Genomic DNA, 17,799 nt, shown 5'->3' with positions numbered 1-17,799 from the left:
TGGGATTCCTGGTGCAATGTCATCCATTGTTTCACTCTCCAGTCTGAACACAGCAGGCCATTAACAGTTGTTTATTAGCCCAGCTGCTGCCCTTGGAGTCAGACAATATTATGTAAGAAGTGTGTTATCAATTGCGGGTATTTTATTCTCAATCATTTGGCAGTGTTGTTTATATGTAGGTTACAATGTTTGCTTTGATTCTACACATTGATGGTACAATTTAAAAATGTTAAGTTGCAACGAGCTGTTGATGCAGTTAGGCTCGATTTTACTAAATAGATTTACTCCTAATGTGCAGAAGCATTTGGTTCTAGCAAAGCTTTTCCGATCATTTGCAGGATGTGAGTGTTTAACCGACTTTGTCTCCCTACATTAGCCATTTTGCTTGTCAGTCCTTGCACTTCAAGGTTCCAATGGTGGCACTGTATCCCCCCCCCCCCCCCCGGCACTGGGAACGGCGCTCGATTGGCTCAGTGCTTTTTGAATGAACAAGGTCCCCTCCTCTCCCTCCCTGCCTTCTCAAACACCCTCAGCTCTCGTCTCTATTTATAGCCCTAGCCCCGCCCCTCTGCCACTCTGCAGCTATTTCCAGCCGCCCTGAGCAGCCCAGTCTGTTTGTAAAATCAGTAGCGCTCCTCTTCTACCGCTGTGCTCCGCAACACAGCAGGGGAGGCGTTGGGTAGAAGTTACCGGAAAAATAAACAAACGGGAAAAAAACAAAAGGAGATTTAGGCTAGGGGACAACCCCTTTTTGGAAATACGCTGCAGGTTTCAATTTGTCTACCACTGGTTGAGGTGATGGGTGGTTCTGACTGCTTTCTCCTCTGTGGCAGATGCAGAGTGCAGCAGCGCTGCATTTGTGAAAAGCACAAGGAGGAGGACACGCTGCAGTAGGAGACTAGGAGGCTAACATTCAATGCCGTCAACAAAAGTCTACCTCCCGAGCACAGTCTGCACAACCTCCTAGTGATCTATTTTCATCTTCTCTCTCTCCCTCTTCTCTCTCTCGCTCCTCCTTCTCACTCTCCTCTCGCCATTCGCTGATCTCTCATGTGGCGCTCTCAGATCTTCGCCGACGCAGTGACAGCCAGACTCTTGAGCTGACGGTGTCCATGTCTACTCTGCTTTCCAAACAGACTACTGGTGCTTTTTGGACCAGATTCACACAGCCTTTTTTTTGCCTGCTATTTATTTTCCCCAGATTGACAGTTTTTCATACGTGGTGTTTTGAGAAGGCTACGTAACTCAGAGGGCGGTGTGTATTTTAACTTTGCTCCTCCTGAGTGGTTCAGTGCTGGTCTTCTCGCCTCTGGCCAAACTACTTGTTTTGTTTCTTCTGTAGCCTGTGCTTGGAACATCTCTCTGTTCACCTGGAGACACAGTTCTGTTTGAGCCATGGAACCTCAAGGATCTCTCTCCATCAGTTGTTTCATCTCTAGAAGAGGAATTCTGGAGTTTTCTTTAAAGATCTAAGAGGAATTTCGCAGTGTTCACCTTCTCATCTAGTCCAAGCTTTTCTCTCATTTTCTGCATCTGAAACTTGCTTGGATAGTGTTTCTTTTGTTTCCCCATATGTATTGGAAGGACACCCTTGCACTGGCATGCTTTTAAGGCCCACCGTGCCGGGGCTGTGCGCAATGTTGCAGACCATCTATGAGACAGAGTCCTGCTTCTCCTCAGACGCAGTGTCCAGCAGGGAGCAACCTCTGGAGCTGCTGCCCCTGTCCCAAGTGTCGGCCATGCCCAGTGCTGGTGAGTCATACATGGGGGGGTGTAGGTGCATCTCTGAGCACCTGAGAGGATGTCATTATTTTTTTTTAGGACTGTTGTGACTAGAGGTGTAGTGTTTTTGTCTGTCACCCCATGTTATTGTTGAAGCTGCTTTTGAGGGAAGGACTTTTAAAAGGAATGCATAGAAATTGACTACGGCCACTCAAGTTTTGGACTGTCTTCTACAGCTTCTATGTCCTAGTGTGCGCTGAGAGGACGGGGGATGGATTTACTGCTCACCCGTGCTTAAATCAACAGAGCAGAACGGCTATAGAGCAGCATGTGGGTGGTTCTCTTTCTCTTGCATATGCTCCCCTTGTTTACCCGACACCTGTTCAAATAAGTGGATGTGTGCATTTCCTTTGGTTTTCTAACCTTCATGAATTGTCCCATTGGCACTGACCTTGGTACGGTTAATTTGTGAAAAACATGACAGGATAGTGCTGACATTTTGATTTGGTAATGGTGATTTAATCATGTTTTAAAGAATTTGGGACAGGACCTTTTTTGGGGATTTTACCTGGTTTTGTGTGTTCATTTAAAATGGGTCCTAGATGGATGGGTAGATAATAGGCTCGGCAAAAGCTGTTTCTTTAAATAAGGTGTTCACTGTTACAACAATGAGCATACAGTGCCTTGCGAAAGTATTCGGCCCCCTCTGAGACTATCACAGTGCAGGTGCATTTATACGGAGACTTGATTACACACAGGTGGATTGTATTTATCATCATTAGTCATTTAGGTCAACATTGGATCATTCAGAGATCAGTTTGCTACACTGAAAGTAAAGGGGCTGAATAATTTTGTACGCCCAATTTTTCAGTTTTTGATTTGTTAAAAAAGTTTGAAATATCCAATAAATGTCGTTCCACTTCATGATTGTGTCCCACTTGTTGTTGATTCTTCACAAAAAAAATACAGTTTATATCTTTATGTTTGAAGCCTGAAATGTGGCAAAAGGTCGCAAAGTTCAAGGGGGCCGAATACTTTCGCAAGGCACTGTACATGTTCTATCATGTCAAGGACTATGCTCAAGTTAAACTACACATCCAGATGTGCTCCCTACTTTACAGCTACAAAGTATTTCAGGATTTGACATTTAGTAGGTCAACAATTTGGGGGGTACATTTTCCATTTTAGTAATTTAGCTCACTGTATTCATCTTAAGATGACTAGATTGGACAACCACATATCATACAGTACATTTTTCCTCAGAGTAGCTATCAGCAAAGTCGGTGCTAGTAAGGGGGGAAATATTAGTGAGTTAGTTTACAAAAGACACCAAGGATTTTCTGCTCCCAGACTGTCTTGACACCTTGTACTTTAAGCCTGTGAAAAGTTTTAGTAACTTTAGTAGAATTTCCCTTGAACTGTGAGGTGCTATTGAGGGTGTTTTGTTCAGGCTTGTTAACACCAGCCTGTTACAAAAACTAGACCCTGTGAATGGAGATCTTTGTTGCCCACAGACGGAGTAGACAAGGCCTTAACACTTAACATGTTTATAAAAAGCTCCACCACTAAGACCACAGGAAATGGAAGGAATGCCAGGTCCTTTGATCGGCTCAACCAGGATCATAACGTGACGGGGATCTGACCTGCGGCAACAATGGTTACCCTCCACGAGCAGCTTCCTGGCTGCACCTGTTTTTAGCAGTGTTACCGTTGCTCAGTCCAGACAGGTTTTATGATGATCCAACCTCACACGATATCAGTGGTTTGGTCCATCTGATATGGGCTTTGCAAATGTTACTGTTTCTCCAGACACACACGACCGTTCAAAAGTTTGGGGATCACTTAGAAATGTCCTTGTTTTTGAAGAAAAACACAAAAGTCCATTAAAATAACATGAAATTGATCAGAAATACAGTGTAGACTTAGTTAATGTTGTAAATTACTGTTGTAGCTGGAAACGGCTGAATTAATTTTTTAAATGGGATATCTACGTAGGCGTACAGAGGCCCATTATCAGCAACCATCACTCCTGTATTCCAGTGGCACGTTGTGTTAGCTAATCCAAGTTTATAATTTTAAAGGGCTAATTGATCATTAGAAAACCCTTTTGCAATTGTTAGCACAGCTGAAAATTGTTCTACTGATTTAAAGAAGTAATAAAACTGTCCTTCTGTAGACTAGTTGAGTATCTGGAGCATCAGCATTTGTGGGTTCGATTACATGTTCAAAATGGCCAGAAACAAAGAACTTTCTTCTGAAACGCGTCAGTCTATTCTTGTTCTGAGAAATGAAGGCTATTCAATGCGAGAAATTGCCAAGAAACTGAAGATCTCATACAACACCCTGTACAACTCCCTTCACAGAACAGAGCAAACTGACTCTAACCTGAATAGAAAGAGTGGGAGGCCCCAGTGCACAACTGAGCAAGAGGACAAGTGCATTAGTGTGTATAGTTAGAGAAACCGGCGCCAAACAATTCCTCAACTGGCAGCTTCATTAAATAGTACCCGCAAAATGGAAAATAAAAATGTCCTTGTTTTCCAAGTGGCCCCAAACGGTTGTGTATTATAATCCAACCTCATATCAGTGACTTGAAGGCTATTGGGCTCCATAACTGGTGCTGACCATTCTAATCGGCTAGAGGTGAATCTATGCCCTTGCTCCTTCCATTATGCCCTGATGTATTGAGATTAATCTGCCATTTACTCCATGATGTGAACTGTGGTTATATAAGTAGCAGGCGTACGACTGTCTACCCTATACCTTTTAATGGCTTTCCTTTGTTTCTGTGCCCGGTGTATTTGTTAGTGTAAGTTGCATGCAGTAAGTTGTTTTGTCACTGGAGAAAGTGTCTCATCAGGTGGCGTGTGTGTTGGTTTAACTATCACTGTGGACAACAGATGTCTCGGTCTGATTTTAAGTGGGCGTTCTAGTTTACAGGGAATGCTTTGTGTGCGACTGACACACAACCTGTGCAGTTGACTCTTCCTGCATATGGCAATATTTGTTTTTGTCTTTTTCTCGTGATCACGATCTTCTAGCTGCAACTCCCTAACGGGCTCGGAGAGGCGAAGGTCGAGTCTTGCGTCCTCCAAAACATGACCCGCCAAGCCGCACTTCTTAACACCTGCTTGCTTAACCAAGAAGCCAGCTTGCAAGTGCCCGGCCTGCTACAAGGAGTCGCTTGAACTAGGAGTCCCGCCTGGCCAAACTGTCCCCTTACCTGGACGACGCTGGGCCAATTATGTGCCGCCCTACGGGACTCCTGGTCACGGCCGGTTGTGACAGAGCCTGGGAACGAACCCCAGGCTGTATTGACGACACAACTCTGCGATGCAGTGCTTAAGACCGCTGCGCCACTTGGGAGGCCTGGCAATATTTTGTATTAATCAAACCTTGATTTAGATAATGGAAAAGCAGTATTTACTGCTGCAGAGGGAATCATTTGGGATTAGATGGATTACAGATTTGCAACTGAATGGGTGACTGAATGAATTTGCAGCAACCAGATACCTGACCCTGTCAAACCTGCCATTCTGTTTCAGACAAATCACACTGACATTCTTCAAAGAAAAAATCAATGATGAGTAAACTCCTTAGTAGGGTGGCGATTAAAGCTAGGTGATAGGTGAGCTAAATAAACTAGATTGATTTGTCACTGGCTTGGTCTCCTAAAAATCCTCCTGTAATTATATTACTCACGGAGTTGTCGACATGTTTATGCACACAAACTAGGCTACATGTCCTGTATTTTAAGAATCAGCATCAGACATTTCATTGTTAGAAGTAAATTTAAGAGATGTTCAGACTTATTCAATTTTTGCTGATTTTCAAGTGATTTAACTAAACGGCACATTCTTCAGCACAATAACTCTTCAAACTGTATTTGTCACGTGCTGAATGCTGTGAAATGCGTGCTTACTTACAAGCCCTTAGCCAACAATGCCGTTCAAGAAAGAATTCAAATATTTACTGAATAAATAAATAAAATTAAATTACATAACAATAACAAGGCTATATACAGGGGGTATCGGTACTCAGTCAATGTCCGGGGGTACAGGTTAGTTGAGGTAATTTGTACATGTAGATAATATGCAGCGAGTGGCAGCAGTGTAAAAACGAAGGGGGGTTCAATGTAAATAGTCCGGGTGGCCATTTTGATTAATTGTTCAGCAGTCTTGTGGCTTGGGGGTAGAAGCTGTTAAGGGGCCTTTTGGACCTAGACTTGGTGCTCCAGTACCGCTTTTTGTGCGGTAGCAGAGAGAACTTGCCTAGTATAGTTTTTTTGTAATAATGACAATTACAACAATACTGAATGAACACTTATTTGAACTTAATATAATACATCAATAAAATCAATTTAGCCTCAAGTCAATATTGAAACATGTTCAATTTGGTTTAAGTAATGCATAAACAAAAGTGTTGGTGAAGAAAGTAAAAGTGCAATATATGCTATGTAAGAAAGCTAACGTTTCAGTTCCTTGTTCAGAACATATGAAAGCTGGTGGTTTCTTTTAACATGAGTCTTCAATATTCCCAGGTAAAAGTTTTAGGTTGTAGTTATTATAGGAATTATAGGACTATTTCTCTATACCATTTTGTATTTCATTAACCTTTGACTAGTAGATGTTCTTATAGGCCCTTTAGTATTGCCAGTGTAACAGTATAGCTTCCGTCCCTCCCTCGCTCGACCAGGAACACTACGACAACAGCCACCCTCGAAACAGCGTTATCCATGCAGAGCAAGGGGAACAACTACTTGAGGGCTCAGAGCGAGTGCTGTTTGAAACGCTATTAGCACGCGCTAACTAGCTAGCCATTTCACTTCGGTTATACCAACCTCATCTCGGGAGTTGATAGGCTTGAAGTCATAAACAGCGCAATGCTTGACGCACAACGAAGAGCTGCTGGCAAAACGCACGAAAGTGCTGTTTAAATTCATGTTTACGTGCCTGCTTCTGCCTACCACTGTACCGCTCAGTCAGATACTTAGATGCTTGTATGCTCAGTCAGATTATACGCAACGCAGGACACGCTAGATAATATTTAGTAATCTCATCAACCATGTGTAGTTAACTAGTGATTATGATTGTTTTTTTATAAGATAAGTTTAATGCTAGCTAGCAACTTACCTTGGCTTAATGCATTCGCGTAACAGGCAGTCTCCTTGTGGAGTGCAACGAGAGAGAGGCAGGTCGTTATTGCGTTGGACTAGTTAACTGTAGGGTTGCAAGATTGGATCCCCCGAGCTGACAAGGTGAAAGCCTGTCGTTCTGCCCCTGAACGAGGCAGTTAACCCACCGTTCCTAGGCCGTCATTGAAAATAAGAATGTGTTCTTAATTGACTTGCCTAGTTAAATAAAGGTGTGTGTATATTTAAATAATTGGTGCCCAAAAATACTGATTTCCGATTGTTATTGAAATCGGCCATTCCGATTTAATCGGTCGACCTCTAGTTTGGACCATGATCGTTCATTGGTGATGTGGACACCAAGGAACTTAACTCTCGACCCGTTCCACGACAGCCCTGTTCCACGACAGCCCTGTTAATGTGGGCCTGTTCGGTCCTCCTTTTCCTGTAATCCACAATCAGCTCCATCTTGCTAGACTAAGTGGCTAGACTTGGGAGCAGCATACACTTGGATATCTGATATTGGCTTGGAGGTCTCATCACTAGGCTATATCGTTGTAACACACCATGTGAAATCACTGGTATGCAAACATGAATCTGTTTCTCCCTCCTGGTCATTTCACTTGAACATGACATTCAGTGACCAGCATGTGACTTCATTATGATATCTGCCATTATGATATCTACCTGCAGCTAGCTTTCACCACCCTCCACTTTGCCTTGTACATCTGTACAGTGGTCAGATGTCTATGCTCACTGGATGAGGTAGAACATTGATTTGTTCCAGTTTCTTTGAATGATGCTGCGGTGATGTCAACAATGGATTGATGTGGCTTATATGGGGTCTAGAACAAGGTTGCTAGGACACAACACACTTTCACAGTCATGCCTTTTAACCAATTGGTTTAGTGGCACAAGGTGCTTTGTCACAGTTATGCCTCAGTCACTAGTCACTACCTTGTTCACTGCCCTGGTCCTCCTTTGGCCCATGCGTCACGAAGTGATCACAGTAATCACATGATGAACATTTTACAACCGTGTACAATTTGCATCTTTAAAAGACTGTCAATTAATCAGGCTGAGAAGGCAATAGGCTGGTATTGAAACTTGAGTTCAGTTCTTGCCAACTGTGTCATGACTGTTGCAGTCCAGCTATACAGATAGTCATTTTAAAGCCCTGCATGTTCTTAGGCTCTGGGCCAGTTGCTACATCAAAACGGGTTTGGAGTTTGCAGATGTTTTTCTTAGAGCGGGGTATATGCTAGTGCGAGGCTACGCACTGCAGCCAGCTGCTGGGGGCTGCCCACAACCCTCACTGCAACAGGGACCTGTAATTATAAAGAGTCAAGTGCAGACGTATGCGTCAGAACTGTGATCCAACCAGGAATCACTAGGGCCTTTCATGTGGCCCAGATCCTTATTGAGATGGAATGTTTGATAGTCCCGTTTACACCCACAACCCCTTTCTGAAACAACCCATGATCCCACCATTAGCCCTCATTCTTCCACTCTATGCAGGGAAGGTTTGGCTGGTTCCTTGGATATGGTGGTTGGTATTTTGAATAGGAGCTAATTTAGTAGGCCTAATCTTTTTTAGAAATCCTTGATTTTGTTTCAATTTGCCATGTTCAAATTAGGTGTGCCTTGTGATGGGCCTAATTAAGGGGTTGTCTTAAAAAAAAGCCTCTTGTCGTTTAGTCATACTCTGCTTGATTTGTTGTGGTCCTTGTTCTGACGGATCCAAAATGGCTTAGTCCATTCAAACCGCATTGTGAATCATATGGGGCCTTGGGTAACAGTTTTTTATGTTGAATGTTCTGTGTACATTTTCAGTTTCAAGATAGATACAAGAGTTATGCAAGGGGATGTGAGGGGTAAAAATGCATGGAGGGACTGACTGCAGAGCAGGCCTGCGGTTTTCTAGCTGTCCTGTACAGGAGTCTGTTATAGTCTACTCCCCACAAGTAGAGGCCCTTTGCTACCCACCAACAATGATGTGTGGGAGAACATTCACAGTATTATCTGAGTACTAAATTTGTTTCCTAGAGGCTGCTAAATTAAGACAAACTTAAATATAGCATTTCCCCCCCTCCCGTCACCACCAGGGCTTGTCAACACTCTCCTCCCCCTTATGTTCCAGTGCTATAATGAACGCCCGGACATGTCATGCCTGTTTACCAGCCCGGTGCTGTGCTCCCACCCATATCTGGGATAGTGGAGTTGTGTGTGTGTGTGTGTGTGTACCTGCGTGGTGTGTTCCCAGACAATCATCTCTTACCTTACCTACATTGCTACCTGCCCGGCACGCCATTATCAACAGGACGTGTCACAGATACTGTCCTGGAGTTGTCTTCACCTCAACTGGCTGCCATGAAGCATTACCTACTGACCAACAAGTCTCTGACAACCTTAGCTCTAGATATGCTATGTTGTTGAGCTGACTAGCGTATAATTAGACTTCACATAATAAAATAAAAAAAGGCTTATTGTGTAACTTATTCCACCTGTCTTGGTCAAATAGAGGTCATATCTGCTGAATCCTTTCTCTTAATCAACTCTTATCTAAAATCATTTCAGATTTTTAGATTGTGATGGGCCCGTAAACAATCAGAAATCCTTATACATCAATAATAGGAATGTACAAACATTTTATCCCATGCTAAAAATATCGCAATGGGAGTCGTCGACTCTTACCTGATATTGTTAGTGGTAGTAATTAGAGTGTAGTCCTATTATGGCAGGAGGGGGTATATTTAGAGGCAGGATATTTTTGCAGTCTGAGTGTGTGCACAACCGTTCAAAAGTTTGGGGTCACTTAGAAATGGCCTTTGTTTTCCATGAAACCATACATGAATTTAGTTGTAAAATGAATAGGACATATAGTCAAGAATTTGATAAGGTTATAAATAATTGTGTCCTTCGAGCTTTGCTTTTGTCAAATAATCCTCTAGTTGCAGCAATTATAGCCTTGCAGACCTTTGGCATTCTAGTTGTCAATTTGTTGAGGTAATCTGAAGAGATTTCACCCCATGCTTCCTGAAGCACCTCCCACAAATTGGATTGGCTCGATGGGCACTTCTTACATACCTGCTCCCACAGTTCAATAGGGTTGAGATCCGATGACTAGTGGAGTGGCCAGCACATAGACAGAATACCAGCTGACTGCTTCTTCCCTAAATAGTTCAGAGCTGTGCTTTGGGTCATTGTCCTGCTGTAGGAGGAAATTGGCTCCAATTAATTAAACACAGTCCACAGGGCGTTGCAAAATGGAGTGATAGCCTTCCTTCTTTAAGATCCCTTTTTACCCTGAACAAATCTCCTACTTTACCACCACCAAGCACCCCCAGACCATCACATTGCCTCCACCATGCTTGATAAGATGGCATCAAGCATTCCTCAGCATCTTTTCATTTTTTTCTGCATCTCACGAATGTTGTTTGATCTAAACACCTCAAACTTAGATTTGTCTGTCCATACCACTTCTTTCCAATCTTCCTCTGTCCAGTGTCTGTTCTTTTGCCCATCTTAATCTTTTTATGTGCCAGTCTGAGAGATGGCTTCTTTAAAAAAAAAACATTAAATGGGTACTATTTTAATGAAGTTGAGGACTTGAGGCATCGGTTTCTCAAACTAGACGCACTAATGTACTTGTCCTCTTGCTCAGTTGTGCACCGGAGCCCCCCACTCTTTTTAAAATTCTGGTTAGAGCCAGTTTGTGCTGTTCTGTGAAGGGAGTAGTACACAGCGTTGTACGAGATCTTCAGTTTCTTTGCAATTTCTTGCAAGGAATAGCCTTCATTTCTCAGAACAAGAATAGACTGATGCATTTCAGAAGAAAGTTATTTGTTTCTGGTCATTTTGAGACTAACCGAACCCACAAATGCTGATGCTCCAGATACTCAACTAGTCTAAAGATGGCATTGCTTCTTTTAATCAGCACCAGTTTAAAATATATATATATATATATTTTTAGCTGTGCTAACATAATTGCAAAAGGGTTTCATATGATCATTTAGCCTTTTTAAAATGATGATAAACTTGGATCACACAACACAGGAGTGGAACACAGGAGTGATGGTTGCTGATAATGGGCCTTTATACGCCTATGTAGATATTCCATAAAAAATCTGCCGTTTCCAGCTACAACAGTCATTTACAACATTAATCTTTACACTGTATTTCTGATCAATTCGATGTTATTTTAATGGACAAAATAAATAAAAAATATTTCAAAAACTTTTGAATGAGTGTGTTTGAGCGGTCAGGTGATATTGTATAGACTTCTATGAAGCCCTAGGTTCCCCAGAGTTGTGTGTGTACATAAGCCTAAGATATTTTGGTTTCCAGACCAAATCTGGATACAACTATTGATGCTCCCCTCCTAGCATTCAAAAGCCCCAGACGGGCCCGATACAATAATGTGCAGCTTTGCCTGACACACCCGGGACGGGGATGCAGGACTACCTCAATAGGAAGTGTCCCCTTGGTGGCGTGGAGGGGCTGTGGGTGGGGGGTGGCACACTGATGCATTCATCCTGGCTGACACCAGAGACGCCCTGGCGGACCTGCTGTCCCCAGACTCTCCTTACCTACATACCCCTCTGCCGCGGGCCAGGGAACTCCAGTTGGTACTCGATCTGCTCTCCAAATATTGATTCATGCATTTGTGCTGAAACTGTCACTGAGCGGAGCTCCCTCTGGGAGGGACCAGAGTCCTCCCAGCACGTTTTGCCTCCTGCATGTGATCCCAAGGACTGTCTTTTAATATCTGTTTGAAGGGCAACTGTTATAAAATATATATCCAACAGCAAGAGAATGTTAGGGTGTGTTGATGTCTGCATGTGTTATTGTGATGTTGGACAAATTATCTTGGGCATCCAAGGTTAGTGGTTCACAGCAATTGACTACATTACAAATCACTGTGGTGACGATTCAAACCCAAATAGTATGGCATTGTATCAGTACCTTCCATGGGCACCCCAGATGCCAAGGAGGGCAGAATGCTTTGCTGTTGAATCCAGCGGGAGGTGGCACACACTTCAACCAATCTTGGTTCTTGTCTCCAGTACACTGGTATCACGTGGTTCTGTGTGTGAACATGTAACTTGATCCTGCAGCAGACTCTACTGTTGTGGCTGAGAAGCAGTGAGGCCACAGGGGTTCTATTTTAGCTCTGAGAAAGTCAGACTTCATTAAAGGCTGGTGCTATTTATATCGCTGACAAATAAAGTTGTGTGAATCCTGAAGGGGCCCATGATCACTGCTTTGAGCCCAGGGGGATTTGTGAGGGGGATGGTGCCCTTTTTTGAGCAGATAGGCAGCTGAAGGACTTTCTCTGGACTAGGCCACAATACACACACGTTAATATCAAGAGGCCTTTACTGGCTGTCTTGGTTATGCCCAAGATAATTTGTTTCTAAGGTTGAGGTCTATGATTTATGAATAGAAATGTTTCAATACAAATGTTTTCCTTGGAAGCTTCCAGGGCTCCCTTAAGAGAGTATGACACACTAGATTTTGAGCTTCAAAACAAAAACTCACTTATGTTTCAGTGGCACACTTTGTAAAATGTGCCACTGCTAATACGCAGCTGCAGCTTCTCAGAGGGATTATTACTAAATAAACATGTGCGTCACTAATATGCTGCTCTGTTTTTTTTGGGGGGGGGTGTGTATGTATGATCTATTTCAACTGGGATATGTTCAAACCGAGCCAAACCCTCCCCTACCGCTAAAAAGGGGTATGAAATTAATTTCGCACCACACATAGAAGTTTACCCAGAAAACAACATTCCTCTCATGCAAGCGTTTGACGTCAATGCCGGAACATTTATAGAACATGTAAACAGTGGCAGACTCAGGTCAGTGCTTAGCGATGACATTTCATCGTCTCAATGTTTATGCTTTACATAATTTCCCCCTCTTTTCAAAAGGAAGGCTATCTCATGTGAGTAACTTAAATCAACCCTTCAGGGATTGTATCCACCACATTGTGCACCAGTGGGTTTGTGTAGGCTGCTTCATTTGAAAGGGACAGTGTTTGGAGTGTGCTGGAGTAGGGTGCCTTATGTCCAGTGAACAACATTCTTTATGGTTCAGGTAAAACGGGAGACAACCGGGGAGCTGTTTGCTGTTGGAAAACTCAGAATGCTCCCAGAATTTCTTTAAAATTCTTTAGTCCGGGCGAAGGCCTGAATTTCATCTAGCCATGTCCCCATCACATGACTATCCGGGCAGCAGCAATCTGTAATCCGCTCCAGGCCCATTATGTTCCAACATCCATGCATTACTACATGGCGATCACCAGTTGCATACCAAAGGGAGAATCAAAGAAACAGACAAGCTACTGGATAAATGTCAGCTTACATGCAAGCCATAGCAATAAGTTATAGACTGTCTCTCTGCCCCAAGTGTCTTTTTTGGGCTTCCTCAGAAGAAACTACTAGTTTCTTGTTTTCCCAGAGCAAGGAGCTACCCCTGCAGAAGGCCTGTCAAGGCTTTGGGGGTTCCTGAGGCACATAAATCACACAGGCTATTTACAACCTCCTCTATTCGCATCAGGATGAGGCTACGACCGCTATAAGACTGTTCCAAAGGACGTAAATATAGGCTATCACCCTGCCTGTGCTCTCTCTCCCTTGTCTTTCCCACTTTTTAAAAATCTGGGCACCATTTTTGTCCAAACTGAACAGATCATACCAGCTTCCGTTTCTCCCCTATCTCTCTTCGCCATGTGTGGCTAACAAGGAAAGGACGCAGAGCAGATTTGACAGGCAGCCTACCTCATGTTGCTATGTGCTATTTCTGGAAAGCAATATTCATGTTTTCCCCCCCTTTTTTTGTCTTGCTTTTGCTCCCTCTTTTCTCTTGTCTTTCCAACGTGTAGTTGGTGTAGCCTTGCTAAAGAAAATATCCATGACGTAAGCTGCACCCTCTGCAAAACAGACTTAAAAAAGAGACTGGAAAGAAAGCTTGTAACAACTCGAATAATAAATGCCTGCACTTCAGACTGTAAGTTCCTAGCTGAGTGGAACGATCGATCAGTCGTCATGAGTAGGTGGCACATATGCTTGACTATTAACACAGCCGTGTGTTTGACTCATGGACAGAAAGGACACCAGTGATTTGAATATCGTGTTTAGCTATAGTTATCCTAATCAAACTCTTAACAAGACCTGTACTTTTTGGAGTGTGTACAAAGTTTGACCATTTTGTCAAACCAGCAGATTGTACTTTTATTCCAGCACACTGTGGGCCTAGTCATTGTCACCCCCATTTTTGTTTTTATGGTGCGATAAGCTTCGCCCATATTTCAGTGCTGTCTGAGAGCCTAGTGAATGCACAGTTTGCAGTCCGCAGGGCGAGCGTGGTGTGATTTTATTAATGGGTGTCCTTCAGGTCACTCCCAGGGCCTCCCACCTCGCTAGTGCCACTCCGCTGGCCACCTTGAGTCCTGTCTGATAGAATAAAAATCAGTGTACCGGCATGCAATGAGCTCTCTATTCGGTGACATTGGTGTGATTAGACAGGGAACTAAGTTTCTGATGCTTATGTTCAATCACCATAAAATCGCCAGTACACACACCTTGGAAACCAACAAACTGTTTTAATATCTGTAGGAATTTAACGATCGGTCCCAATTCAAATGGTTTTAAGATACGACTGCATCGGTTTGCGGACCCCAAACCAAATGTAGCATACATACATGTTTCAATGTTACGAATCGCTGATTCACAAATTAGTTTTGCTCATATTACTTTTTCTACCTTCCTAAAATACTTCATCTTTTGTGACAACTGATGCATCCTCTCCTTCAGTGTCGAACTAAGCATGTAACTGTGTTGGCAGTCATTGATCTACAAGTAATTTTGCATGTCGAACAATTCAAGGGAATATCAGTAGCCTAGTGGAACTGCACACTGTGCCTAGCTTCGCACTCTGACCAACTCAAGGTAGACAGCCTGTTCCTGATCGTGCAACTTAAGCATTCATATTCTAAAATGGCTTGTGTGATATTGGGCTTTATTAGGTGAGTGACAGCCTATGTAATTTGCTGGGTTATTGTTATCTATGCACTGTTGAAAATGTGTTTTTACTGGAATAAAAGTAAGCTACCGTAGACACAACTCATCTGGGTACACCTGCTGAACGGGGCTTACAATTAGACTTCATTTCGATTTGTTCAGGTTCACCATCAGCAATATTTTTTTAATTATCAGCGTAGCCTAGTGGTTAGAGCGTTGGACTAGTAACCAGAAGGTTGCGAGTTCAAACCCCCGAGCTGACAAGGTACAAATCTGTCGTTCTGCCCCTGAACAGGCAGTTAACCCACTGTTCCCAGGCCGTCATTGAAAATAAGAATTTGTTCTTAACTGACTTGCCTGGTTAAATAAAGGTAAAATAAAAAAAAATATATATATGGTCTTTTAATTATTTAATTTTTTAAAGATATACAGGATAAAGTTGATCATTTCATAACGAGGAATCTCTTGCGAGGAGCACTGCATGACCTAAGCAGGAGGTGAAATGAAGCTTCCTGAACTTCCAAATGGTCAAAACCATTTTGATTTTGAGATATGGGGTGAAATCCCAAATTGTGCTATATTCATTGGGTATGTCATAGCTAAATTATACATATTGATACATTACTAGCTCAAACACTTAATCTGCAAAAATGACGACAAGTTAATTCGTGGGTGACTGTGATTTCAGAACCAAAGTGGGGGGGACATAAAATATGGAAGTGGTAGATGCCAAGTCTCCCTTATGGCTCAGATCAGGTGCCTACATGTCATTTTTTATATTTATGTGACACAGCCTGGTTTAGAACCAGGGACATGCAGTGCCTTAGACTGCTGCGCCACTCAGGAGCCCATACCGTGCCTTCAGAAAGTATTCATACCCCTTGACTTCTTCCACATTTTGTGTTAGATTAATTTTTTTCACTGGCCTACACACAATACTCCATAATGTCAAAGTGGAATTATGTTTTTCAAAAATGTTACAAATTAATTAAATGAAAAGCTGAAATGTCTTGTGTCAAGTATTCAACCCCTTTTGTTATGGCAGGCAAAACATAAATTCAAGAGTAAACATTTGCTGAACGAGTTACATAAATTGCATGGACTCAATCTGTGTGCAATAATAATGTTTAACATGATTTTTCAATGAATACCTCATCTATGTACCCCACACATACAGTATCAACTCCCGAGATTAGGCTGGCAAGCCTATAGTGCTTCTAAGAACATACAATAGGTCCCTCAGTCGAGCAGTGAATTTTATACACAGATTAATCCACAAAGACCAGGGAGGTTTTCCAATGCCTCGCGAACAAGGACTTGTTATGGTAGATGGGTAAAAAAAAGAAGCATACATTGAATATCCCTTTGAGCATGGTGACATTATTAATTACACTTTGGTGTATCAATACAACAGTCACTACAGAGATACAGGCGTTCTTCCTAACTCAGTTGCCGGCAAGGAAGGAAACCGCTCAGGGATTTCACCATGAGGTAAATGGTGACTTTTTAAAACAGTTCTAAAGTTTTTAATGGCTGTAATGGGAGGAAACGGGGACTGGATCAACATTGTAGTTACGCCACAATACTAACGTATAGTTGACGGAGAGAAAAGGAAGCACGTACAGAATAAAAATATTCCAAAACATGCATCGTGTTTGCAACAAGGCACTAAACTAACACTGTAAAAAATGTGGCAAAGCAATTAACATTTTTTCCAGAATACAAAGTTTTATGCTTGGGGCAAAATCCAATACTACACATTACTGAGTACCACTCGCCATATTTCCAAGCATAGTGGTGGCGGCATCATGTTATGGGTATGCTTGTAATCGTTAAGGACTGGGTAGTTTTTCAGGATAAATTAGGAATGGAGCTAAGCACAAGCAGAATCCTAAAGGGAAAACCTGCTTTCCACCAGACACTGGGAGATGAATTCACCTTTCAGCAGGAAAACCTAAAACACAAAGCCAAATCTAAACTGTTGTTGCTTAGACTGTGAGTGGCCAGGTTACAGTTTTGACTTAAATCTGCTTGAAAATGGATGATGATGATGATGATGATGATGATGATAGTAGTTTAACTAGCTTGTCCTGTGTTGCATATAAACAATGCGGTGCCTGAAATTGTCGCTTCTCTTGCATTCAGTGTAGGCAGAATCAGGGTATATGCAGCAGCTTGGGTCGCCTGGCTCGTTGCGAACTGTGTGAAGACCATTTCTTCCTAATAGAGGCGGTAATTTATTTTCCATAATCATGACATTGTGCAATGTAACAGCAATATTTAGACTTAGGGTTGCCACCCGTTCAATAAAATACGGAACGGTTCCGTATTTCACTGAAAGAATAAACGTTTTGTTTTCGAAATGATAGTTTCCAGATTTGACCATATTAATGACCTACGGCTCATATTTCTGTATGTTTATTATAATTAAGTATATGATTTGATAGAGCAGTCTGAGCGGTGGTAGGCAGCAGCAGGCACGTAAACATTCATTCAAACCGCGCTTTCTTCTGTTTGCAGCTTTTCGCATTGCTTGAAGCACAGCGCTTTTTATGACTTCAAGCCTATCAACTCCCGAGATTAGGCTGGCAAGCCTATAGTGCTTCTAAGAACATACAATAGTCAAAGGTATATGAAATACAAATGGTATAGAGAGAGATAATCCTATAGTAACTAAAACCTAAAACTTCTTAACTGGGAATATTGAAGACTCATGTTAAAAGGAACCACCAGCTTTCATATGTTCTCATATTCTGAGCAAGGAACTTAAATGTTTTTTTTTTACATGACACATATTGCACTTTTACTTTCTTCTCCAACACTGTTTTTGCATTATTTAAGCAAAATTGAACAATGGAGCCCACGTTTCAATGAAGGGAAGAGAATTGGTCGGCGGGCATTTTGCACTTGGAGCTTGGCAAAA

General features: G+C 42.4%; 1 protein-coding gene across 8 annotated transcripts in view; it reads left to right on the top strand.

Annotated features, from left to right (window-relative positions):
* LOC124000833 (histone deacetylase 5-like) overlaps positions 1 to 17,799 on the top strand; it is a 91,246-nt gene that overhangs the window by 26,113 nt on the left and 47,334 nt on the right. For 2 of the 8 annotated variants that reach the window (XM_046307479.1, XM_046307477.1), the window contains exon 1: positions 555 to 1,752. The exons of 2 other annotated variants lie outside the window; for them this stretch is intronic. In XM_046307479.1, coding sequence (XP_046163435.1) covers positions 1,602 to 1,752 — 151 coding nt within the window. In that variant the 5' untranslated portion in view covers positions 555 to 1,601. Of the gene's footprint in view, positions 1 to 554; positions 1,753 to 17,799 lie in introns of those variants that run through there. 4 more of the 8 variants (XM_046307480.1, XM_046307476.1, XM_046307478.1 and 1 more) reach the window with 4 other exon arrangements.

The sequence above is a fragment of the Oncorhynchus gorbuscha genome, linkage group LG16 (assembly GCF_021184085.1).
Source record: "Oncorhynchus gorbuscha isolate QuinsamMale2020 ecotype Even-year linkage group LG16, OgorEven_v1.0, whole genome shotgun sequence".
Lineage (NCBI taxonomy): Eukaryota > Metazoa > Chordata > Actinopteri > Salmoniformes > Salmonidae > Oncorhynchus > Oncorhynchus gorbuscha.
Note: the sequence above shows the minus strand (reverse complement) of the source record. Positions and strands in the feature narration are given on the sequence as shown.